The sequence below is a fragment of the Elgaria multicarinata genome, chromosome 4 (genome assembly GCF_023053635.1).
Source record: "Elgaria multicarinata webbii isolate HBS135686 ecotype San Diego chromosome 4, rElgMul1.1.pri, whole genome shotgun sequence".
Lineage (NCBI taxonomy): Eukaryota > Metazoa > Chordata > Lepidosauria > Squamata > Anguidae > Elgaria > Elgaria multicarinata.
Genome location: NC_086174.1, coordinates 118,704,922 through 118,730,874, shown reverse-complemented (window position 1 = coordinate 118,730,874; position 25,953 = coordinate 118,704,922). Strand labels below are relative to the sequence as shown.

Below are 25,953 nucleotides of genomic sequence, written 5' to 3'. Positions count from 1 at the left end.
TCGTTGCACCTTTAAAAAGTAACGAATTTATTGTGGCATAAGCTTTCATGAACACCGAGGATGTCAATGAATTTAAGCACACACATCTGCTTGTTGGCCAAGATACCGTATTTCTTCGATTCTAAGACGCACTTTTTTCCCTAAATAAACAGGTCTAAAAATGGGGTGCGCCTTAGAATCGATGGCGCCTTAGAATCGAAGAAATACGGTAGATGCAAAAAGACTCCATTCCACTAAAAAGGGTCTGAAACATCCAGTCTCCTTAGCTTTATTGGTTTTAGAAAGCTGAGCAAGCAGGGCTTTCTAAAATTGTTTTGCTGGCTGATTGGAGCCTACAGCGCACCCTGTGCAGCTCCGGCCCTTGTCAGCCGTGCCAGGAGACACGCGGCTCCAAGAGTCAGGAGGCTCACCCCCCCCAAGCACCGGGTCCCCCCCAGCCGCCGCGCTGGGAAGCGCGCATCCCACCTGGAACCCCTCACGCCCGCGGAAAAACCTGTGCTGCTCCACCGAAGCTGCTCTCACGCGGCAGCTCCAGCTCCATTCGTCTCTCTCCTCCACGTGCAGGCAGGCAGCCAAAAGAGGAAGTTCCTGCAGCAGCCGCAAGCCGGGAGGAGGAGCTGGGAGGGTAAGCACCTGTTTTTTGCTTACCCCTAAGCTTCTCCCAGCGCAGTGGCCCCAAAACCCAGCTCTTTCTAAGAAATTCTACTCATAAAAGATGTTCAAAGAAATTTATTTTTTCTTCGAATCAAAGCTTTTTTCCCCTGTTGGTGGCACTGAAATTAGTGTACGCCTTAGAATCGATGGTGTCTTACAATCGAAGAAATGCGGTATATAGCATACTATATTCTGTGTTTCAGATTAACTAATGAAAGACCCTACTTACCAGTTTTAAAAGCTGCAGATTTCCTGCTTAGCTGGTAAAGCAGTGTATAAGAATTTAAGGCGCAGTCCTATTGTAAGACTTTTTTCTGCTTAAGTATGCATAGGATTGTGCCCTAAATCACTTTTTCATTCAATTGAAGAGTGTTATGTAGCTTCAAAAAGAGTTTCTAGCTAAGGTTCTAAAAAATGTTCATTCCCTTATGTTCTGTAGGTTTCCAAGACTTTCAACAAGCAAGTGACTCATGTGATCTTTAAAGAAGGACTCTCATCTACATGGAATAAAGCTCAGAAACTTGGGGTTAAACTAGTGTCAGTACTTTGGGTAGAAAAGTGAGTATTGCTATGTGGTACAAACATGCTAGAGGAGAAAATATTTAAAGAGGAATATTAATGGCTTCAAAAATTCCCAGTGTGTGATTGTCTTTTTTGAGTAAAATAATTATAAGTAAGGACTGCTAGCCACATTTATGCAAGAGTCCAGATTGAGACTCCAGAAGAAGCATGCATCATGGAGAGCATATAGCTTAATGGCCGTGCACATGCTTAGCATGGCATAGGTCCCAAGTTCTATCCGTGAAATCTTGGGGAAAGCAGCAGCCTAAAGCATTGGGGAGTTGCTGGCAGTCAGTAAAATAATAGGCAGTATTGACAATACTGGGCTAGATGGAGCAATCGTAAAAGGTACCTTTACATATTTATATATAGTTTACAAGTTCTTTCTCCTCCAAAAAGCTCTTTTTGCCTTAGGAAGATAATTGATGTGGTAGAATTAAATATTGCATAAACTACAGAATTTTAACCAAATTACATTTCTAATTTGTAGACTTTAGGCTATTTGGGCATAGTTAAAAATAATAAAATAAAAGTTCAGTACAATAATTTCTTATTTAGTTTTCTTAAAATAGATGCATTCTATTTACACAGTACTTAGGTGGGTTATCTTACTCCATTATGAGTGATTGGTAAACTCCATCAGTGCTAGTGGATTTTTAAAATTTGTCTTACACTTCACAATTAATCTGTGATGATCAAACCATTGGCTGTGAAATTAAGGAAGAATTCCTCATTGTTACATCAGATATATTGAGGTTTACCCCCACCCTAAAAAAAACAAGGAAGATGGAAATCAGTTAACCTGTACTATTTATTAAAAGCAGCTCAGTATTAACATTAAAACTTGTAGCTTAGTAGTAACTAGTGTTTTCATGAGATTATATACTTTCATCTTCATTATTAAAATATGCCAGATGTCTGAGGTATATTGTATATGCTTTACAACTGCAAGATCACTAGGTGTCACTAGAATCGTACTGTTGAACTATTTTAATTTTGTGCTGCTATCTCATGGTTTTGTAGCCTTAATTGCATATCAAAAGATTGCAAAGCATTGATTTTCAAACTTTCTACCTAAAGGAAACACTTAACCTGTGTTAAAGTCTTTCTTGTGGAATAATTTGTTTGGAAACAGCATTTTGCAGTGTGGAGTGTTCTGATTCATTGTTTATGCTTTCTTCCAATATATCCACTTCCATTCCCCCTTTTCTCTATTTTTCTGTCACCACTCTCACCCCCAGCAGCCTGTCAGAACTCAGTGGCCATTGACCATGCTCATTGGGTTCCCTTTCTCATGGGATTTTCTTTTTCATACTTCCTTGGGGTTTCCCCATATGTGTTGATAATTTGTTCTTGTTTGTGGGTGGTGCCATTTTGGTTAGACATACAGAGAATGAATTTGCTGTTAGTGTATATGATGATGAGTATACTGCCCTTCAGGAAAGTTTGTCACCCATAGCCAAAATTCTGAAGAACCCTAGGGTTTCCTGGAATTCAGTCTAGAAACCACTGTTGTAGTGTAACACAAACAGTCTAAGCCCAACATTAGATAACTATTAACTCAGATTCTTTGTGAGATGTTCATATCTTCTTACCAAATCCTTATCATAAAATGCATTATTTTATATGAGGCCTACCTGGGTGTGTTCTTAGAAGATACATAATGCATTATGAAATGCCTACATTGAAAGCATTTTTACACTTGCATAGATCATTGTTTGTGGGTTATGTATAAGAACTACATATCCTGTAAAGAGAAGTATGTTGCAAGAGAACTATGTCATTTCTGTTTTACAGACCTATGCACAATTTTGTTTTATTTTTTTGCTATCTGTCACTGCTTATCAGATGTTTTTCAAATTTATCCTAATTGATTTGACTAAATCATGCATAACAGATAGGATTGGAACTTCTTGGCATACTTAGAGATAGGAAAGCTGCAGCCATGAATGTAAGCAAGAGGTTGCTATAGGCAACTGGGTGATTCTATGTTCCTGAGTTTTCAGCTTTGAAGAAATGATCTAGAAAAAGTCAGATATAGGAATCCTTTGATATACGTTTTCTCACACTGAAATTCTAGTACTTAATTGTTTTTTTTTAAAAGGTGAAGTCCTTCACTTCTCAGAATTAAAACAGAGTGACAGATCTTACTGACATTTAAGTCATTCCAGAAGTCTTAGACTCTGGCTACCAGCAAAACTAAGGAATGTGACCCTTGTCCTTAAAGATTATGTTCCCTTCATATCTGTGTCTAAATTACTAGCTCTTTTACAGTTTTGTGCTCTATCTCTACTAAAGTGAATAGAAATAGAAACTAGCATTTCAAATGTGATTTTTACAAGCAAGCAAGTGGTCCATTTGATGACCTGAATTTCTGGACAAGATATGCCTCTTAGGAATTTTGGATATGTCAGAAAGAACAGATGAGAACTGACCTAAGGATATGCAGCTAGGCTATCAGGATAAGTTCAATTGCTGTGCAATGCTAAGGTTCTCAAGCATTTACCACCATTGCTAGCAGTAATAAATCCATCTAATTCTACACCAAAGAAATGCATAAATTAATTAAATGTGTTCTGCTCAGATGCCGAGAAGTTGGAGCACATGTTAATGAATCACTGTATCCTGCAGTAAATACTAATGAAGGGTTACCTCAGCTTAATAAAAAGGTATGTATATAACTTAAAATGTCACCTAGCACCCAAATAGACGTTGTTTCTGGCCCTATAGGCATTTGGTGGGACCCTCAATTTCTCATATATACCAAAATATGTATATCAGTGCCATATAATTTAGAAATGTTTAAGCACAGGTAGATACGATGATTTCTGAAACCTTTGGGAATTGCACATTTTCCGGAGGCATCAGGCGCATCTAATGCTGAGCGCTCACCAGCTGGGTCAGCTGGAAGAGGTCTGGCCAGGCAGCACTCGGCGAGCTCCCATTCACTAATTTATCTCAGCCAGCCAAGCACATCCATGTTGAAAAGTTGCTAGTTGGGGATAGGCATGCTTAATGGAATGTGATAAACTGAGCAGACCTACCCACAATAGGAACCGAGCTACTGAGTTTCTTTTCGATTTATTTTAGTGGCAGTAATTAAAGATTTTATAGCTGAAAATATGAAAAAGCAGAAATATTTTGGATTATGAAATATTTTCTTTTAGAATGATGAACAGTATTCTCTATTAGTGAAGTCTAATTGGGAACTTTATTAAAAACTGACAGTGAATTCCATATAACCAAGTCTCAAAGATGTTTTTCTTAAAGGAAAAGAAAAGAAACATAGGTGGGATGATTCACATCTCTGTCATATGTGGTGGCAGTGACAGGATTATATACTGTGTTTCTCTATCATGTTGGTTTTAGAACTGCATTCATTGACTTGCTACACTATCTAACTAGAACGAACCCAGAAACAAAGGACTCTGAACAAAACCAAATCTCAAAAATGCATATTTTTTTCACATACTATGGTATAGTGACTGTTCGGAAACTGAGGATGATTTGAAGAATCCCTAAATGTCTTTTGATAAAATATAAGTTAGATCAATTTTAATAAGAATTGAAAGAAACAACTATGCTGGGAATTTTACAGAGAGGATTTTTTAAAAAAGCTTTCCTCCATGGCTTCAAAATTTCCAGAAATTTTACATGTCTAGTCTTGCTTACATGTCACTTTTAAAAATCATTTTGGAGGAATAAATGCTGGGTAGCAATCTATGAGCATTTTGTATTAAAACAACTGTTCATCGTTCTATAAGAAAATATAATCCAAAATATTTCTGAGTTTTTGTATTTTCAAATAAGATAAATTGCTGCATTTACCACTTTGCATAGAAATGTTTTTCTCTGATCAAACTTTATTTTAGAATATATTCCAAGTTCTGACTTTGGCATTAATGAAAACGCAACTTACGTTTTTAAAGAACTTGCACCTGACTTAAAACAAGTGTTAATACAAGCCTTATCTGTCAATGCTATAATTTTATTTTATTTTGTAGCACAAATGCATGCAGCCCAAAAACTTCATTGAAAAAACTCCAGAAAATGATAGGAGACTACAAAAAAGGTTGGAAATTATGGTTAAAGAGTTAGCACAACAAAAAGCAGCAACAGGCAAGTTTATGAACATTTCATGTTGTTAATGCTTTTTAAACATACACTGGTATATTGTGAAACTTGAGCATAATCTTAAGGTACTGCTCCAGAGTTGTATTTCCAAACTAATATCTACAAATGGGGATGCCTGTTAAATTTGTAGAACAAGATGAACTGCAGACAGAGAGAGGACGAATTTGGCAAAGGACTTTCTTTAGTCTCCCTAAATGGAAGTCCAACAGTAGACTCTCCTTTCCTACCCTCCACACCACCACCTATAATTTAGTTCCCATTGGATCTCTATAAGATATTGTAAATCACATAACATCGGTTTGAAATTATCTTTTCTATTGTTTCTTAAAATGTGTTGTCTTTACACTGGCCTAGTGGCAGCAGCCTGTCTGAAGAATGTATGGGGTAGTTGGAATACGAATGCAAAAATTAGTTAGCTTTCATGTGTATTTTTTTTCCTAGTAGAAAGGTGGCAAAGCTATCTGTGATGTTTTACTGTTTATTGCTTTGTATTTATGATGTAAGTGCTGTTTGGGCTTCGAATGGTAAGTGGTTAATGCTGTTGGGAGGGGGAGTGAATGCATTGAATGTTGGAGTGGATGCTCATTGGCTGTGAGATTCAAGTTTGGGACAGCAGTTAGAGAAGCAGTTGAGAGCTTTGTGTGGAGAGTTGACAGTGAGAGAGAGTCTGGGTTTGTCTGTTGAAGGTTTAGATCAGAATAGGATCAGCGTTTTATTGTTTTAGGAAAAGAGGGAATAGGAGGAGATTGTTCTAGTGGGTAGAGTAGGCAAGGATACATGATACATCTGTACTGTAACAAACAAGTATTGCAACAAATGAAACCACAAGATTGAGAAACTGCACAAACTTATTGTTAAAAAAAAGTTATTTTATTTCATAAACTGGATTGAATACCTGAGGTAAGGTACTGGTATATATGGTGGCAGCGGTGAAGTAAAAGGGTGAATAGAGTGGAGCACAGTGTGCTGGGCTGGTTGCTGTGGGGCCAAGAAGAGTCAGTGAAACTCAGAACTAGTGATCAGCAGTATGCCGACTGGGTCCATGGTTGGGATCCTTTAATAGAGAAAAGTAAACAAGAGACCCAAAGGGAGCAGTCGTGACACTATTCTACTAAATTTATAAGTGGAATACAATACTGAGCAGTATCGACCACTTTTGTCAGACTTCATCCTCAGTGAAGGTGTGGAGCGGGGGAGAAATCTACCACAATTTTAGGTGTGAGGGTTTGCATTTATTATTTGTTCTACAAAGTGGTCCCAATGGTCTCCCCCACTCTTTAAAAATAACTAAAGCCACCTCTCCAAGTAGCATCTTTGCTGCACATAGCAATGTCACTGTCTAGCACTTTCAAAATGTAGCTGCTAATGCCCCTGGGAACGATGTTACAGCATTACATACTGTCATTCCTCTGGAGACAAAAAGTAAGTACCACCTCCACTTGAACAGTCACATGTGTGTTTTCCCCAAAGTTTGGGAAGGGTTCCACCCTGCAACCTCCTGTAATATAAGGAAAGAAGCTAAAATAAATTAAAAAGGTCCAATATAGATAAATATATCTATTAAGACTAAATCTGAGTGCTCCATTTCTTGTCTCGGCTACCAAATTCCACTATTTCTGCCTGTCTTAATAGTTTCAAGCGTTCTTGGGTTGGGTAAAAGTAGAGGAACTTTGACCAGTGCAGAAGAACCACAGTCTTCTGTATGCAGGATTCTCTGGATCAAGGTGGTTATAGTCATTTTATTATCACTCCCTCTAACCTAGACAGTTGTCATCAACAGTTACTTAGTAAAACAAGACTGCTGAGAAAAAGTAGGGACATATCAGCATGCTGGGAAAAACCCTGAAATCTGCAGAAGTATAAAACATGTTAAAAACAAACACCCTAAAGTGGCAACTCTACACAACCAAAACACAGCCCAATGAGTACTGAGCATTCTCTGGCCAGATCTACACCAAGCAGGATATAACACTTTGGAAGCGGTTTGAAAATGGTATATGGAATGTGACATGGGCCCCAATAGTTGTCAGTAGTGTTATACATCGTTATAAAGCAGTACTGTAGATCCTGCTTCTGTAACCGTGGAATGTTGAATATCAGTGGAGCGAATGGAATGGGACATCCCAGAGGAGGGTGTGGTTGGGTGGTTGAAACTATGAACAGAAGCTTGCCTGTTAGAAGGTAAGGCTGAAAACTGTTTTGAAAACTTTGTTCAAAACCTTGACTTATAGTAAAGATACTTTGATATGAATTTAGCTGTTCAACATGTTACTTCTACTCTGCTATTTGCCTGCTGTTGAAATAGAATCTCTCTATTTTTCAATTATAACTTTTTAGGAACCGACATTCCAGTTTTATTATTTGAAGATGATGGTTCACTAATGTACAGCCCAGCAAGTAAAATAAAGTATCAGTGCAGTGCAATGGAGAGAAGAATGAAGGACATGAAGGAGAAAAGGGAAAATCTTTCCCTTACTGGTATGACAAACATTCTTGTGATTTTTGAAAGGATATAGATGTCTCTTTTTATTGGAGAAGTTTCCTAGGTTGTTGCCACCATTTTGCCAATATGTCAGGATAAGTATTCATTGGGGTATGGTTTTTTCCCATAGATACAAGTATAGGGTTGTTGCTGTTTTAAAATATTAATGAATTATTTTTAGAGTGCAAGTTAATCTCCTTATAGCTGCTGCTGCTGTGGCAGTGTACAAAGTCAGAGATCCTCAAGATGTTCATCATAAATGTGGGGAGTGGGGGCTGGTTGACAATTTAATCCTCTCCGTCCCTGATCTGCCAGAACATCTTCAGTGGCAATGCAAGACATTAATTTCTTGGTAGGCATCTTCTGTATTTTATTGTATAAAGCAGCTCTGTCCAACCTGATGCCCTTCAGATATGTTTGTCTACAACATCCATCAGTCCCTAACCAGTATGACCATAAACTGGGGATGATGGGAGTTGGAGTCCAACACATCTAGAAGGCACCAGGTTGGGCAGGGCTGCTTTATACAGCAAAATACAGAAGATGCCTACCAAAAAATTAATGTCTTGCTCTGCCACTGAAGATGTTCTGGCAGATCTGTTAACAGATATACCATACAATTTAAGAATAGGGTTGGGAATAAAGTTGAAACCAGACATGGTTCATCAGCCACTCTTTGGGGATGTTATGCTGCTTTGGAAATGAAGTTCCACTTATTTCCATGACATTATGTTCTCTGCATAAGCAAAACTTCTCAGGGCATTGGCCTAAATCAATTTAATCTGTTTGAAATGAGCCTTCTCAAGCAAACATTCTGGCCTAGTTTGGATGTAACAGTAAGAGGCATTGCACTTGTACAAGTGGAAGTGACTATATAAACTACAGATATTCCATCTGTGTTTTGTTTACTGTTTTGTGCGAACCGGGAACTCTGGGTTGTCTCTTCTGCAACAAGACAGAATCACAAGCTGTGGTTTGTTGTTGGCGGATGACTCTGGCTTGGGAAAAAGGCAAGCCAGAGTTCTTGAATAACATGTAGCATTTTACAAGCAGGGTCAGAAATTTTCTTCAGTATATATGGAGTGGAACTGCTTTGCCTGTCAGTTTCAGAATTAAGAACTCCTTTAAGCTATTCCTTTTGATTCACTGAAAACAACTGAGGTTTTCACTATCCTTATGATCTTTTAAAATTGAGTGCTAATCACATCTTAAAACAAATTGGAATTTGTGAAATGCTCATTGGTGACATACAGAGTTCTATGTATCAGTTGTGTTTATATATTCGTATTGAATATATTCAGAATGAGCCTAAGCCTAATAATGTATTTAAAATGAATGTTGAATTTGTCTTTGAGTTATTTAGCCTTAGAAATCTAATAACTTGCATTTTTAGCTTCACAGATGTCTCAAATGTCTGATTCCAGTTCTGTTCCAGCAGTGCATGAACAAATTCTTATTTCTACCACTTCAACTTGTACATCGCCATCAGGTAAAAAAAAAAAAAAAAAGGTGGGGAAAGGAAATATATAGTATTGAACTTTAAATCTAAGTTTTTTTATTTTTTAGAAGTATGTAAAATAGATGTGTGTATGTAGTAGTTAAACTCACACACAAGAGTTTCTATAACATGTTATAAAGAAGTATTTGCAATAAAATTACAGTGATCATATTTTGTATGATGATATATTGGCCTACAAGGAGCAAATTCATGTATCTCATTAAGCCATCCTGAGAATAAGTCATCATGGGTTGGTTATTTGCTCGCTAACCTGACAGGCAATTGGGAGCTTTGAGGTTTACTGTGGCTTATCTCCCTGCCCGCTCGCCCCGCCCCCCCCCCCCCCCCGGTCCTCCTGCCGGCTCCCAGCATGTATCCCAGGCACCTTTGCCGCAGAACTGATTTCCTCAGTGTCAGCATCCTTTCTGCAGCTGGAGTTGCCAGCTACTGAGGGAAACTCCCCCCCCCCCCCAGTACCCGAATCAGATCGCTAAATGGAATGTTTTGAACGTTTATGAACACACTAACATATTCACAATTTTAAAATAAATTATTTTCAGGGTCTTGCTTAAAAGTGCTCGTTTGCTATTTAACCCAGCAGACCGATATCCCCCCTCTTTCAGTGTCCATGTCAATTTCATCCTCCACTTCCGTGCTTCCCTTACTAGTGAACACCTTTTTAAAAAGGCTGCTACACGTACTCCCAAAATAATTTTATACACCCCAAAAGCTCCTTCTGCAGCTGCTGGCTGCTTTTGTCTCCCTATCCACCCACTCTACTTTTGCGTGATCACCTTTAAGATTTGTATTGCATATTTTAATTATGTTTTGGTGTTTCAGTTGTATTGTAAGCTCTTCTGGGATAAAATTTTATGAAGGACTGATTACAAATACCGCAAATAAATAAAAAATCTGTGAAGAACTCTGTATCTATGGTAATCAATTCTGCTTCTACATTCTTCCATAACCTGAAGATATGGTTACATTAGCACACAACACTAAACCATTGTTTAGTGCAGGGGAGAGCAATTTGTTGTCCTCCTGATGTTTTGGTCTACAACTCCCAAAATCCCTCACCATTGGCTTTGCTGGCTAGGGCTGATGGGAGTTCTAGGCCAAAATATCTGGAGGGCCATAGGTTGCCCCCCACTGGTTTGGTACTATGTGCATGAACCTTGTATTTGTGCATTTCCCTTTCCTTCTCTTTCAAATTGGCTGTGAGATCAGAAGTATTGCAGTTTGTTGTTGGGTCTGTTCAGACAACCCATTAAGCCATGGTTAGGGCTCTAACCATTTTGCAGTAAATGCTAAGTGAGCATGTTTAAACTGTGGTTATGTAGCCCCCATGGTTAGGGATGGTTCACACGACAAGCTAAGTCATGATTACATGACATACTAAGCCATAATGTTTAGCTCAAAATGCTTAACCACTGTGGCTTAGCACGTCATCTGAACTAACTAGTGTTAACTTTTGTTTATTGAAACAAGTAAACTTCAAACAATCCTCAATGTTCCTGGTTTGTTGGTTTGTTTTAGAAAAACATAGTTAACACCAACCCGCAGTTAACAAACTAGGGTGCATGGTTAGTTGAAATCTGAAGTAGATGCTTCAGATTTCTTTAATCCTGAGCCAGATCGGGATGGAAAGTGCATGAGCTGTACTATGGTTTAGCATTACATGCAGACCAGTCCAATGGGTTTAGTCCAGAGAACATTAGCCCATCAACGTCCCATTAAAATAAGTGATGTTTACATTCTTAAATCCTGTTGAATTCAATGGAACTTAGAGGTGGTTACATTTTCCTAGACTTCATCTTCTGTCTTCAGTTCCATACATGCAGTACACATATCAAAATTAGTGGGGCCATTTCAAACAAAGCTCTTGCTACACAGACATTACATATATGTAGGAAATTCACATGTGTACTGTAATATTTCACAGCCATACATACATACTCCATTTCTTCCTGGTGCCTGGAGTGGGATGCTCTCGGTTTGACATGCTGTATGATTTGTGTACTTTTTTTTCTTATGCAGAAGTGTGATCCAAGTAGCAAAATCATTTTGTGTGAACTGATGTATCCTCTTCAACAAGTAATACAGGACTGAATAGGGTTTCTAAATTCATGTTAATTTCTTTGAATGATAAAGATGTTGCTTGTTACAGACTTTTAATAGAATTTAAATTATTTTCTGTTTTATAGAAAGGAAGAGCAGTGATTCTGTAAACTCAAGTTTTGCTAACATGTTGGGAAATTCTGAAACCAAGAATCTTGGAAAGAAATCCACCAAATACATACCTGAAGTTGAAAGTGCTGCAGATGTTTCCTTATCTGCATTATGGAGCTCTCCAGTTTCTTCACGTGACTCCAAACTTACAAGCCCAAAACAACCTAGTGCCAAACGTTTTAAAAAAACACTAATTCTGTCTAACAGCTTGGAAGATGGCTTCCCTGCCACAAAGGCAAAATCAAAAACGTCTACACAAAAACATGGTAATAGGAATGACTGTTCTACAACTGTAACTGGAAATCACTTGTCTGAGACAAGCGACTTGAAATACAAAGTTTCTTCAGAAACAATCCATTTGGAAGTTGCTGAAGATACCAGTGACAATCACTTAAATTTAGAAACTAATCTACCTTCAGTTAATTGTACTCTTTCTCCAACTGGTCATTATTCCACTTGGAAACAACAGAAGAAACCCAGAAGGAGATCAAGTTTGGGACTGAGTACCTCAGCGTTATGTGAGATAAATTCTCAAAATGACTTTTTGCAAGCAATGCTCTCTCCTGTTCAGTCCACAAAAGACCAGGATTCCTCTTTTGAAGATTATTTTTCACCTTCTAACTTAAATAAAAATAAAATAAGAGTTAGTCTTCCTTTTCCATGCCAGCAGAAATCGCAGAATCCTAATGAAATGGTTTGCAAATATAGCTCTTTAAGAAGTAAGCCAGAGGCAATGTTGCAAGGGTCTAATAAAATCGGTGCAATTTATAGCCAAAAGAGGAAAAGAGAAACTGAGATCAATGAGAATGCTGTAAGTAGTGACTGCATGCAGTCTATACCTCTTCAAAGTGAAGAAAGTGCAGCTTTAAATTATATGTCAAAGACAGAAAAGCAGGATAAAGTGGAAACCACAGACTGCCTTCTGAATCTTAACATTCAGGAAAAGATCTGCACGACCAGCGTAAATAATTATTCACCCAAAACTGGTAAGTTGCTGCTGAAATGTGGACATTCACAGAGATAGAACAGTGAACAATTTCAAACCTCTATTCTAAAGTGTAGATTGAGACACATTTTCTAGGAAACACCCCCCAGGAAGAAAAATATTCTATGTATTCTACTAGTATTTTTAAGTGAAAAAAACTGTACTAGGATATACTTTCAGTAGTCCAGATATGAAAAACAAATGGAGTGAATAATCTGTTGCACATAGCTGAAAATGGAAGGCATTTTAATACTCACTACCTCATAGATGTCTTGTAACCTAGTTGTGTACCTAACTAGGTACCATCAGCTTTTCAGATTCTTAGTGTGGAATTCAAAACGCCTCTTAAAAGCCAAAGTAAGAAAATGTTTTCAAAGCAACTAGCAGTCACCAATGATGGGAACTCACGAGAACTATACAACTTCAGCATTTGCAACCCTGTCATACTTCCTTGAGAAATGAGTGAAGGAAGTTCAAAACACATGTACAGGACTGTATTTGCATAAGTACTCAGGTAAATTTATTCCTGTCTTAAACAACAGAAAATCCCATTTAAAAATGATGATTTCTATTGGAAATTTGTGACAATTGATATTCTAAATCCACTGAAGCAGACATAATATATACTTATTAGCTAATGCAAATATAATATATGTTTATTAGCTAAGGTTGACATGACTGAAAATCCATGCATATTGGGCATGATCCAGATTTAAGATGCGTGCAATCGGGCTGGTGAAAATGGACTTTTCTGCTTGTTCTTAACATGGCAGCTCCTCCAGCCCCAGAAAAAGCTACACATAGGGTTGGTGAAGCCTGCTGGATGGAATGAGTTGTAGTGCAGAAGGAGGGGGATCCTCAAAACTAAGGAGAAGACACATTCTGTGAGTGAAGCCTTCCCATCCCTGGAAGGCAGAGTCTGGATCCATCTCAACACTGACACTTTAGTAATAAAGCAGCCACTCCTAGATTTGAAAAGTCCTATGTTTATCAAATCTAGTTATACAAAAACTTCTAGAATAGTATAAATTGGAATGTTTGTACAAAAACTATGCTTAATTTCAGCATGTATCTCTTTTAAAACTGGTAAGTGAATCATGGGGTAAATGCAGCATCAGAGTTCCTAAATATAATTGAATGTGTTTCTTACAATGCAGGTTGAATTGCTCATCTGAATTATTGAGACGCTAAGACCTATGCAGCTGAGTAGCTGGAAATAATTTTTAGACATTTTTGAATGGGTTATGTGGTGTGTGTGTTTTTGTTGACTAGGATTCACTTGTTAGGACTTGTGCAACTCTGTAACTCTAAGGAAAATGCATTGTGTTGCTTAGGGAGTTTTGTTCAGTCATTTGAAAATGGAACAGACTATAGTGAAAATACATTATTTGCATTTAAATATGTTTTTTGAATGGACGATTTTATAAACGTTTAAATCATGGGCAATGAAGAGAATTATTTCTTTGTCTCAGCATGACTATTAAAAATATAGTTTAAATAACCTTGAATGTAATTCTAGATTATTAGCATGATTCTTAAAGCAGGTCTTCTGTTATGAAAGAACTTTTTTGTTTTAGTTGTTTGAGAATTGATTATGTGTACAATATTCATTGGTTCTATTAAATATTAAGCTTTTTTAAAAATAAATAAATCCATGTCTTCTATACTTTAGAGCAGGCCTCTGTAACATTTAGTCTGTGGGTACACTCAGTTCCTAGGAAATTTTAATTTGGTATTTTTGGTATCTATGTTTCCTTGGTCTGATGTTTTTTTAAAAAAACTGGCAGCTGTTCGTTGTGCTTGTATAAATCACAAGTTTTTGCCCAGCATTTTACAGGCAGTTAAATTTGGTATAACATATTTCCATGTAAACATGCATAGGATCATGGTACAGGTGTGCATTCAAAACACATATATGGCCCAATTTTATTCATATTTACTCAAAAGTCTCGCTGAGTTCAATGGGGTTTTATTTTCTTGTATATGTATATTTGTTTGCAGCGTTAAGAAATAAACTCCATTGACATTTAGTGAAACTAAGTGAAATTTTAAGTCTGAGAGAACTTGAGTAGGATCAGGTTGGAAAAGGGCTTGGCGTACTTGTAATACGATTAATATGTTTCTGTTAAATCTGAAGTCGCAGATCAGGCAAATTACGAACTTGGTTATTGCATGTACTAAACAGCAATCTTGATGTAAAATCTTCTAAATGGAATGTTAACTTAAGTAATGAAAATGATGGCATCTATTCTGGTCAATGCAGTCAAGAAAAGATAATGGTTTGGACTCAGAGTGTTTTATTTCAGAACAAATGAGTGGCTAAAATGTAGCATGCCTAATTAACATACAGTTGGATGCAGAGTTAAGTTCACATAAGAGGCTGCCAGAAGGTGACTCTCCTATTCCATCTCCTACAGCAGCCCCCAAAATACTCCTGTGACTATCAGGAGACCTTGCTGAACATGGTTGGCTGTGACCTAGAAGGCAGATTCCCAAGTTATGTGCACTTAACTCTGGATCCGGTCCATAGGCTCATGAAATGTGACCGCATTGAACCTATTATTTCAAATGTAGCTTAGATGTATGTTTTTATGTGAGGGTCAGGAAATTGATGCAATTTCCTCTAACTCAGGGTGAATTTTTTTTATTTTTTTTTACTTGCTTACAAATCTTGTTAAATAATTGGTTTATTTACTTTAGAATATTTTTAGATTGCCCTTCTACTCAATGAATGAGTGAGGTGATGTACAAATAAAAAGAATAAACTACATGTACTAGGAAAAAGTTGAAAGTTTTGTACAATAAAACCAGGGATTAAGAAGAAAATCGGAAACCGCATTCACTATTAAAAGCTTAGTAGAACAGTAGAACAGCCATCTAAAAGGCGGTTAATGCACCTGGGTTTAAAATGTGACTTGCTTTTTTCCATGTACTGCCCTCTTTGATTAATAAAAGGGTAGAATAGGTGTCAGAGTTTGAATTATCCATTATTCTACTACAGTGCGCATTTGCGTACACACTACTTTCTATCTGGAAATCATGGCCACAATGGGGAGAACATAACCTATGAAGCAAAACCATGAATTCCAATTATTCACCGTGCACATTTATCTTTAATAAATGAGCTCAGCCTTCTTTGTAAAATAGCGTTGCACATATAAAGCAGTAACCTGGCTGCAACTCATTTGAAGAGAGATCCTGTAATTTCTATGGTGAACTATTGTAGCACTCTTACATTATTTTGCCTGTAGCAATAGGTTGCTGGAGAAGCTTCTTTGAAGATGATTCTCTCTTTTAAAACAAATGTTCATTAGCTATATTAGTAGATGAGCATCTCAAAGGTTATAAACCAGGACTGAATAATATCATACTAAAGGACTTCTCTCCTATGATTTGGAATACAGAATGGTGATATACAAAGTCATTCAGTATGAATCACTTGTCTATCATGGTTTCACTGGTCTTTAATTTCAATTATTTTACATAACATGGTAGCAAATACGCTCATTAGCTGCAGCTCTCCAACTGATGTTGACAACACTGACATAGTGGAACATTATGATACTTCTTAAAGCTGGTTCACACATGTACAGTATGTACATCATTTGAGGCCATTTACAACGTTACTTCCAGCATTACAATCACTGGCGTGTTTTTGTCCTATGCCTCTTCTGTAATGCTGCTTGTTGGGGGGTGGGATGTCTCACCTCTTGGCCAGAAGGAAGCTCAAACATTCATATGCCTCTACTGAAGGTCACTGTTTGGATCTCTACCAAGCTATTTCTAATGCCCCACTTCAAAAGTAAATCCACATTTGCCAATTGCCATACCACTGACAAGTGCTACTGTTTCCACTAGTCAGTGGTCCCTACCCTTTTGTTACACATCATCCCAGTTCAAGTACCTCATTAGATGGTCCTCTTTTCTCTCCCCTCCATCTGCTCTTCCTTACAAACTTAAAGGTAAGTGTGTATAGAACTATTCATGATGAATTGTATATGGAAATTTAGTGCATAGGGATTGACACATGTTGACAAAGTTTTTGGTTGCCAGTGGGGCTTGGCTTTCTCACTTTGTGCCATTTGGCACCTGGGATTTTATAGGGGGTGAGCAGCAGGACATTGGATGTTAGTAGCAGTCATCCCAAAACATGGCTGTGTACTGCACAAGTCTCGGCTAGGCATCATTTTGAAAGAGATACTCCATGCCTCTGTACTGCAAGTTACAGTTGAGTATAGTAGATGCTTTTCCTGCAGGTTGCCAGAATTAAGTTTATGATCACTCTGCAGGGAATTTCTGTAACCACTGGTTATAGAAGCATAAACATTTCAGCTAGGATTTTAGTTGCCTGAAGATAGTGGCATCTGTATGTGTGTGTTCATATTAACAAAGCTGAAAATAAAACTAGACAGCTATGTTTTTATATACTTATGGCACTTAATATATTAAAATCCAAAAGTGATTGACATTGAACTACAATATAACAATACAAAAACAATAATTAAAAACATTGCAACACTATAACAAAATAGGTTAGTAACATTCCCTCACAGGTCAGAGAAAGCCTGTGTGAATAGATGTGTTTTCAAGAGGCATTTTAAACTTGCCACTGTTTCTAGTAAAAAATAATAATACTATAGCCACAATCCAAAGTGTACATGAGTAAAAGAAGTATACTCGTAAACTGCCCAAAGAGCTTGCTATCAGCTGGTATAGATATTATTATTATTATTATTATTATTATTATTATTATTATTATTATTATTATTATTTTAAGAAGCTAGAGCTTTATTTCAGTTCTAAAAGGAGCTTGCCTCTGGCAATATGAACTTCTATGATGTACATGTCCCCTTCTGTGTGGACATATCCTTTCTTTGTAGCCTAGCCCATAAAAAGTCACAATCTTTAAATTGGATTAGAGGCTACAACTTCTTGAAGGAGTTTTCAAGTATTCTGCTTGCAAAAATGGATTGAATAGCAACAGCACTGAAACTTTTTTGGTGTTAAGTAAAGAATGCCACGGAAGCATATATTTCATTTTTTATCTATTATCATAGCTAGCACTAAAAGATGACAGCCCTCTTGGTAGATTGCTTCGAAATCGGATACTTTCAAATACAGATTTTTGAAGTGAGAAATATTAGAATATATGGAAAAACTGAAAATGGAAAAAACTTAATTGCTTCATGCAGGGTTTTTAAAATTATATTTTAAATAATGGAACTATACAAAAGTAAAAACACATTAAGGTTGCAGTCTTGTACAACCTTACCTAGGAGTAAGCCCCATTGGACTCAGTGGGATTACTTCTAAGTAGACATGTATAGGACTGCAATGTAAAGGATGTACAAATATATTTCAGTAACCATAACTACTGTTATTTACATTTACCTACAATAATAATAATAATAATAATTCTTACGTGCCTCTCCATTTTGATTGAGGCGGGGAACAACAGTAAACGATAAAATACATAAAACTGAATTAAAACATAATTTTTTTCTAAATATTCTCCAAATTTAATATATAGAAAACAATTTCTTAGCATATATTTTCAGAGACAAAAAATATTTTCTATAAAATGGAGAGCTAATACATAAGGCAGATTACAAACAGCTCTCTCTGCATAAGTTTACTCATTTTATCAATCATATTTTGAAAATGTATGCTACAAAATTTCTGAGCTGCTGATAAATGTTCAAATACTCTTATGGAGACATTTTGCACAGTACTGCAACTAGCTTTACTCCTGTTTCAGATTAACTCTGAATGGATATTTTTTCTAGGTGCTGACAAATTTTCTCTGGGTGATGCCAAAGATGGTTCTTGTAAACCTTTGTGTGACCAAATGGATGAGCCTGGTGGGAAATTAAAGAGTACTGGAAGAATCAAAAAGGTGAGTCCAGCTAGTCAAAATATCGAGATGGTTGCCCTGATCCAGTGAGAACTAGGTATGTAAGAAATACAAACTGCCCAGAGAGCTTTGGCTGTGGGGCAGTATAGAAATGAAGTTGATAATCCTCCTCCTCCTAATCCCTCTTTTCCCAAATTCAATAATAAATTATGTTGCTTACGTAGCCAATGTCTACACACAAGCAGAGGGGAATCAACAGGCTTGGGTGAGCAGCAAAGTTTGCAGAAGTACAAAAATCTTTGGGGGGGAAGCTAATGAGGACTGTGTGCTCAGTGAATGCTGCCTATTGGGGACAGAATGGAATAGAATATGGAAGAGAGTATGTATGGTTAGCTGACTGCAACATATATCAGGAGCCCTCCACGCTGCCACATTTTGTCACCTGTCCGCCTTGTAATAGATGTTTGTTTATGTTGTATAATATTTAAGATGAAAACGGTTTTCTTATGCTTTTGATATGGCTGTTAATTTTTCTGTGACTTGGCTATCAGGGTGTGTTTAGAGCTACAGTCAGCAACTCATTTTAACTGCCCTATTTTCAGTAAGCAAAGACCGAAGTGACGTCGGCAAGATCATCAATTAATCCATGCACAAGTAGCAACATAGGCAAAGGGTTTCTTAGAGCTCTCTTCCTCTATGAATAGCACCCTCTTTTAATATATTGCAACTACTTATTATCACTTTCCTGTGTTTTGAGTTTGTGCTTGAGAGCGAGCGTCTGAAATATAGAATAAGGAGGAGGTCTTCGTGAAAACCTCACTTCACACAATGCAGTGAGTTGGATCCAAAGTTTGATGAACACAAGACCACTCACACAGCATTTTTACTGTCCTCTCATAGGTCTGCACCCCCTCCAGAAAAGCTTTACTGGAGCACCCCATGCTTTCAGAAGGGTCCCATGACCTGGAGGAGCATTTCAGGAGGGAGAAGGGGGGATGGGACTGGAAATACTTGTTGCACCAGCAGCCTTCCACTTGTCCAAATGTGGATCCAATCCAGCATATGTATGTCAGGGTGAGGAGCAATCCAGGATCTCTTCTAGGGAATTGGAGGGAAGCCTTTGGTAAGTTTGGGTGCCCAGGATTCTGGTTGTCTAACCCCAATCTCTCCATAATATACACTATTATGCCTCACAAGTTCACAACTACTTTCTCCCATGTTTAGACACTTTAGTTGGTGTATGGAGTGAGGAGCAATCTGTTTATTCTTGGGTTTTAAATTGTTTGGTTGTTTTAATTGATTGGCTGTGAATTTGTTTAATTTCAGGTTAGTAGTTTATCTAATGTGTATTTACTGGGTTTTGTTTATATTGTTGTGTTTTGAATGTTTCGGTAAATTGGAATGTGCTCTGGTATAGAGCGCAATATAAATGATGTTCATAATTAGGTGTACATTTGCTAATCTTCCCCAATGGGTGCCCTCCAGATGGGTAAGACTGTGCTACTGCATTCTATAACATACTTTTCAGCAGGTTAAAAATAGATTGAAAACAGATTTATCTATTCATTAAGGGCAAGGCAAGAACTTTCAACTTGGAGCAACCAGGCTAGAAAAGTGATACTTTCACATGACGGCAAAATGTTTACTAACCCATAAAAAACAAACTCTTTGATTAATCAAGAATGTTCAATTTAGGGAATAGGTGTATAATTCCTGTAGGTGATAGAGAAAAATGCACACTAGTGTATTTACAGTTAAATGTGAAATAAAGGCAAGTTCAGGCTGAACAGTCCAAATAGCTAAGGCTATATTCTCCTCATTATTTAAAGAAACTAGACCAGCAAAGCTAATGGCTCTTATTCTTGATCAAGTGATCTATAATTGGTTGTTCAACCTTTTAACATATAGAATCCTTTCACAATGGCTGGCAGAGGTGTGTCTAGTGTTTGCCTCAACAGTGGAAAGGTGGGGCTAGCCGGCATGACCGTGCATCCTCCCACACACACACACACATGTGTGCAAGAGGGCTTTTGTTTGGACACTTGTTATGTAAAATATGCCATCTTGCAGCCATTTGTTTTGAAAAGGTAAGCCTCCATTGAGCATGCTCCATTGCTCAGTCTTTCCCCAAAGATAGAGGCCTGTGTGAATGGAAAATGAAATAAAATCCCGTTATTATTTGATGCTACATCCATGGCCTTCCTATGTCATCCTATGTAAACTGCTTGTGAAAGCTTTAATCTTAATATGGTTTAGATCTTCCGTAGAACTGTTAGACTCTCTGTGGAAACAGACATTTCATGCTTGTTGATTTGCTGTTTTTTGTTCCTTTCTTAAATCTTTAGCCATTGAGAACTTTAGTCATGACAAGTATGACCTCTGAGTAAGTACGAGATATTTTGATGTGCTTCCTGTCTATATAAATCTTGGAGTTGATGTGTAGTCGGCACCATCCATAATATAGTGAATAACACTTGTTTGTAGGTCATAGACCAAATGGTTTGTAATGCAAGTGTATGTAACCTAAATCCCTAAAATATTAGATTCAGAATAGCAGTTGAATTCATGAATCTATAGATAATAAAATGCAGTTAAAAGCTGATATATGTCGTATGCTATGATCAGAAAGGTGACGTTATATAGACATGAGTATGTACTTCCTTCTGTTAAAAACACGATGATAATTTCAATTTAAAAATGGTTTCAATTATTTTTGTGTAAGAAGAATTACTAAAATCAATGTATTATTTTCTTACGGATGTTGCACATAGCAAAACATTGGAGGCAGCTACTGTTAGATATTTATGAATTATGTTGGCATGCAGCTAGCGAGTTACAAGACAAAGAGCATCTGACAAGCTTACACTTTCTATTATACTTTGTAACAGTGTCTTGAATCTCAGTTATCACCTTCATGACTTCCATGTGTGTTTTGGGTTTGTAAACACTAAAAGTCATTGGGTTGTATTCAGTTGGTGTCCCTCGGCAGACAGAAGGGTCTTCGATCCAATATAGGCTTTTGTCTACGGAATGAGGAGGAAGATAATTTTTGGCAATACCCCCTATTTCCAGCAGCCCCCCCCCCCAAATCAGCTTCAGAGGGTTGGGAATAGGGGAGGGAAGACAGAAATTGTCAAAAATGTTGTCCCTTCTTCTTCCCCGATTAAAGCCTCTGCTTGATCAAGGAGTATTTATTTATTTATTTATTTATTACATTTCTATACCGCCCAATAGCCAGAGCTCTCTGGGCATTTCACAAAAATTAAAAACATTCAAAGTATAAAACAACAGTATAAAACCATAATATAAAATACAATATAAAAGCTCAACCAGATAAAAACAGCAGCAATGCAAAATTACAAATTTAAAACACCAAGTTAAAATTTATTTATAGACTGTTAAAATGCTGGGAGAATAAAAAGGTCTTCACCTGGCTTCTAAAAGCATATAATGTAGGTGCCAAGCGAACCTCCTTAGGGAGCTCATTCCACAGCCGGGGTGCCACAGCAGAGAAGAGTATTAGTTGCATGCAGAAAAAATTACTAGTCAAGAAACAAAATTGACTATGCAAACCTATGCAGGTTCGTTCAGAAGTTAGTCCTATTGAGTTCAGTGGGACTTACTCTCTATAAGTAGGATTGCAGCCTGAAACAAGACCAGCTTACCTTGACTGCTCTAATTCAGATCCTTTTCTCTCTCTTTTTGGTGTTTATAGCTCCATGCAATTAATCATGGCCCTTTATTTTACTATGAAACTGTGTATTTTGTAATTTAAAAACCCATCATTTCATGAAGATTTTATATAGATATATTGAACTAATATGTTCTCTCTATTTCTCCTTAAAGGAAGCAGAATGCAGTTGTTCAGGTGGTGAGGAAGTTGGGAGGCTTTCTGTTTTCAGATGAAGTATGTGAAACCACGAGCCATGTGGTTGCAGGCACCCCCCGTCGTACATTAAATGTATTGATGGGAATTGCTCGAGGCTGCTGGATTGTCTGTTATGAATGGGTATGTAACACAGATGACCATACAGTTTTTTCTTTCCTTAAAAATATGATCACTCATCTAATATTTTCTAATTAGTTAGAAATGAACAAATGATCCACCCTATGTAAAGTGTTTAAGGGTTGTTTATTATCAGGATAGCTCGTGTCTGTTCAGTACTGATTAACATGCAAAGCAAAATGAATGTCTAAATTTAAATAACATGATTGCCACATATGTCTTCATACTTGGACAGAATGTACGTTTACAGAATGTATATTCATCATCATCAGGTCCATGAGTATCCCACTTTTATTTGGCAAAATCAAACAAATCAGCTTACAGTATTAAAAAGTTTACACAATACAATATGTTTGTACATAATTAAGTTACAAATTATAACAAGATTTAAATAATCATACACAGAGAAATATCTCAGTAAATATACACTAGGATTAAGCAGTCCAAAAACTATACAAGGATCAACAAAACTAACCACAAGAGCAGCAATCTTTGAAGTTCTTTCCAAGCCTGGAAGAGCTCTGCCCTCCCAAACTTGGTATAATGAGGCATAGAAGCATGGACCAGGTCTTGCAGGACTCACAGTTAGGGTTTGACTCTAACTGTGAGTTTGACTCACAAACTCACCCATGTCTGATTCATCGGACAACTGCCCCACCACCATCGCTGTTCGCCCCTGACCATGGCACTGCGTGAGCTTCTACTACAGCTGCAGAAACAGGAAAGCCTTTAATGCCGGAGGATTTGTGCAACTGATGTTATTTTCTATACCCATGTTCAAAGTAATGAACTCTGGTCAGATGCTCTTGATTCAGGAGATCTAATACAACCGATATGGGTATTCCATTGCCTACAACTGTATATTAAGTTGAACTTGAAAGTACAGCTTTTCTGCACCTTTTGAGGTGCGTGTGGATTTTCACATATTGTTGTTTCACGTTGTTTAAACTTCTTCAATGCAGCATTAGTGATTTGAATAAATAGGTTGTTAGCTGATCACTTGCATATTTGATATTTTTATCCTCTATCCACATATGCCATGTGTCAGATGTTTGGTGATCAAGATGTAAGGAGGCTAACTACTGAGATTTTAAAAAGCTGGTAACCTGGGCTGGATGGAGTGGGAGAACTCTCAGGGTCCAAGGGTGGGGGGGAATGGTGGTGGCCATGGGAAGTAGGGGTAGAAACCAAAGATTGGGAGCTGGAGCCCAGCACAAAAACCAGGTTCCACTTGCAATAGTTTTTTTTTTTTTTTTACATAGAATGTAAAATAACATACAGCATTACTTCTTTCTTTTACAGCTAGAAGGGGTGGGGGATAGGGGGAACGCCAAGGCAGGGTATGGAGTTACTATACTCTGCTTTCAGCCTTGTTAAGGTTCCTAGAAATGCTTTTTTCTGATATATTAGAGTTAAGGAATATTTGTGCCTTGGTCAGCTACATTACCATAGCATTCCATGTCAAGGTTTTATACAGACAATGTGAGTCCCTTCTCTAACCATTAGTGCTTCTGGAAAACAAACACATGCCAGAATAAAGGGCAAAGATTATTATAAATCTAATCATTTAGTTATTCACTTGATACTGTTAATGATGTATTTGCCTCATTTGCTAGAAAATAATGCTGTTAATCTTATTGGTGAAAACTGTGAAAGAGTACATGCAGACTTTTTATTTTAAATAGGGACTAGTAGAGGAAATGACACATATAAGCAGGTTACTGTAGAGGATGTCATATTGTTCCTGTGGAAAAAGTCATTGAACAGTTTTAAACTGCACTTGTTTTGATCTTTTGTTAAAAACCCTTTGTAATGGTCCTTCCGGGAATGGCCATGTTAAATCATTGTTAAGAACATCCCAGCTGCTGACCACTGATCTAACGACGAATGGCTTTGATTTTTGCTGTTTCTCTTTTGTTTCACGCACATCCAATTTTGCATGGCTCTGAGAAATCAGAATACTACAGTTGCAGCTCGCTGTTGTAATTACAGGCCAGTTACAACTGAGATACGACACCCAGTTTATGCAAGGAAGCCTGTGCACATCCTTGCATGTGTAGTGTGCATAGAAGACCACTATGTTAGCTGAGAAGAGAGCTCTGAATGATAGATGCTGCTAAAACAAATAGAAGTGAAAAGTGTTGACCACGAGACACATGTTGTGATAATTATGCTTTGCCTTAAAAATATTTTTTTCTGGTGTAATTGGCAAATCCCTGACAGTAACCAGGCCTCTTCGCATGCCAGCATGATCCACTGCTAACGCAATAGGGAGCTAGAGTTTATAAAATCAACCCTAGAAACAAGTGGAAGCGTTTCTTTCCAGATCAGGATAGGTCAGTAGAGCTTCCTTCTACAAGCTCTGGTAATCTGCCCTATTCAGGAAACAAGCATTCCTGCTTGTTTTAGGTTGACTTTACAACCACTAGCTCCCTAGTGCGCTATTGGTGGGTCCCGCTAGCCCAGCAGATGGAGTGGCAATATTAGATACTGTCCCTTGGGACTAATGAAATATTGTGTTGTATCCAAAAAGCCCTCACTCAAGAGAATTGCACTTCAGCTCAGAAAAAAGGAAGATTTTCTGGTTTTCTACTATAGCATATACAGGGATAGCTTTTTGGCAGGTTCAAGGGTTGAGAAAAAAGAATTTCACTCAGTTTACTTGGATACAAGCTGTTCTTTTTACAATTATCTCTCTGTCTCATGGGCCTAGTGGAGCAGTTGCAATGTATCAGTGTCCACCTACTTCAGCAAGTTTGAGATCAAAAAAGTTCCAGTTTTTCAGTGCATCTTATCAAAGCTTCCAAATAAGCTTGGTCTCTGTATGCAACATAGTCATTCACTTGCATGGCTATTTGGACTTGGAATGAATGGCCTGGATCCAAAGGAACAGGCAACTACTTCTCATTCTAAAAATGCTTCTGGGACTGTATTTCTTGAACAGTCGTCTCCCTCGCAGTGCAGCAAACTTGCTTCTATAACTGAAGGCATCTTGTGGGGCGCAGAGAGGGTGTCGTGATGCAGCACCGGTGACTGATGTTTGAAACAAAACAAAGAACAAAAAAAGCCCCCCAAATCCCACATGCTATTTGTCATGCCTGAAATAGCACTTTGCGTCCCAACCCACCTGGATGGGCAGAAAGTAAATCGCCAGATGTTTTGGACTCCCAGTATTCATGGTGCCTAGGGGGTTGTGGAAGTTGAAGTTAAAAATATCTGGAGACCTACCTTCTGCCCACTCCAGGTCTACAAACTTTGAAAGCCTTGTTTAGCCTTTCATTAGGCTACAGTTTTCTACTTCGCAGGTTGTATTGTTGTGCAGTAATATTTCACTTCTCAGAAATGTTTTATGTCGACTAAAATATATTGTGTGCGGTGTTTTCTTTGCAGTGGCATGTCTCAATCGTAGCTTTCTGTAATCTGGTGAAGGAAAGTAGAGCCCAAATATGGAGCTGCCTGCTCAACTTTTAATTCATTTTAGTGATACATTTGAATAGACTTCTCTGCTGCTATTGAATACGGCTATTAATGATAGTTTGATCTCCTTCAA

The 25,953-nt window shown here is 37.6% G+C and overlaps 1 protein-coding gene across 1 annotated transcript in view; it reads left to right on the top strand.

The window, feature by feature from the left end:
* MCPH1 (microcephalin 1) overlaps positions 1 to 25,953 on the top strand; it is a 116,719-nt gene that overhangs the window by 2,059 nt on the left and 88,707 nt on the right. Inside the window, exons 2-10 of the mRNA XM_063125070.1 lie at positions 1,094 to 1,212; positions 3,800 to 3,884; positions 5,220 to 5,334; positions 7,687 to 7,827; positions 9,225 to 9,320; positions 11,534 to 12,544; positions 18,330 to 18,439; positions 20,743 to 20,780; positions 22,244 to 22,406. Coding sequence (XP_062981140.1) covers positions 1,094 to 1,212; positions 3,800 to 3,884; positions 5,220 to 5,334; positions 7,687 to 7,827; positions 9,225 to 9,320; positions 11,534 to 12,544; positions 18,330 to 18,439; positions 20,743 to 20,780; positions 22,244 to 22,406 — 1,878 coding nt within the window. The remainder of the gene's footprint in view (positions 1 to 1,093; positions 1,213 to 3,799; positions 3,885 to 5,219; positions 5,335 to 7,686; positions 7,828 to 9,224; positions 9,321 to 11,533; positions 12,545 to 18,329; positions 18,440 to 20,742; positions 20,781 to 22,243; positions 22,407 to 25,953) is intronic.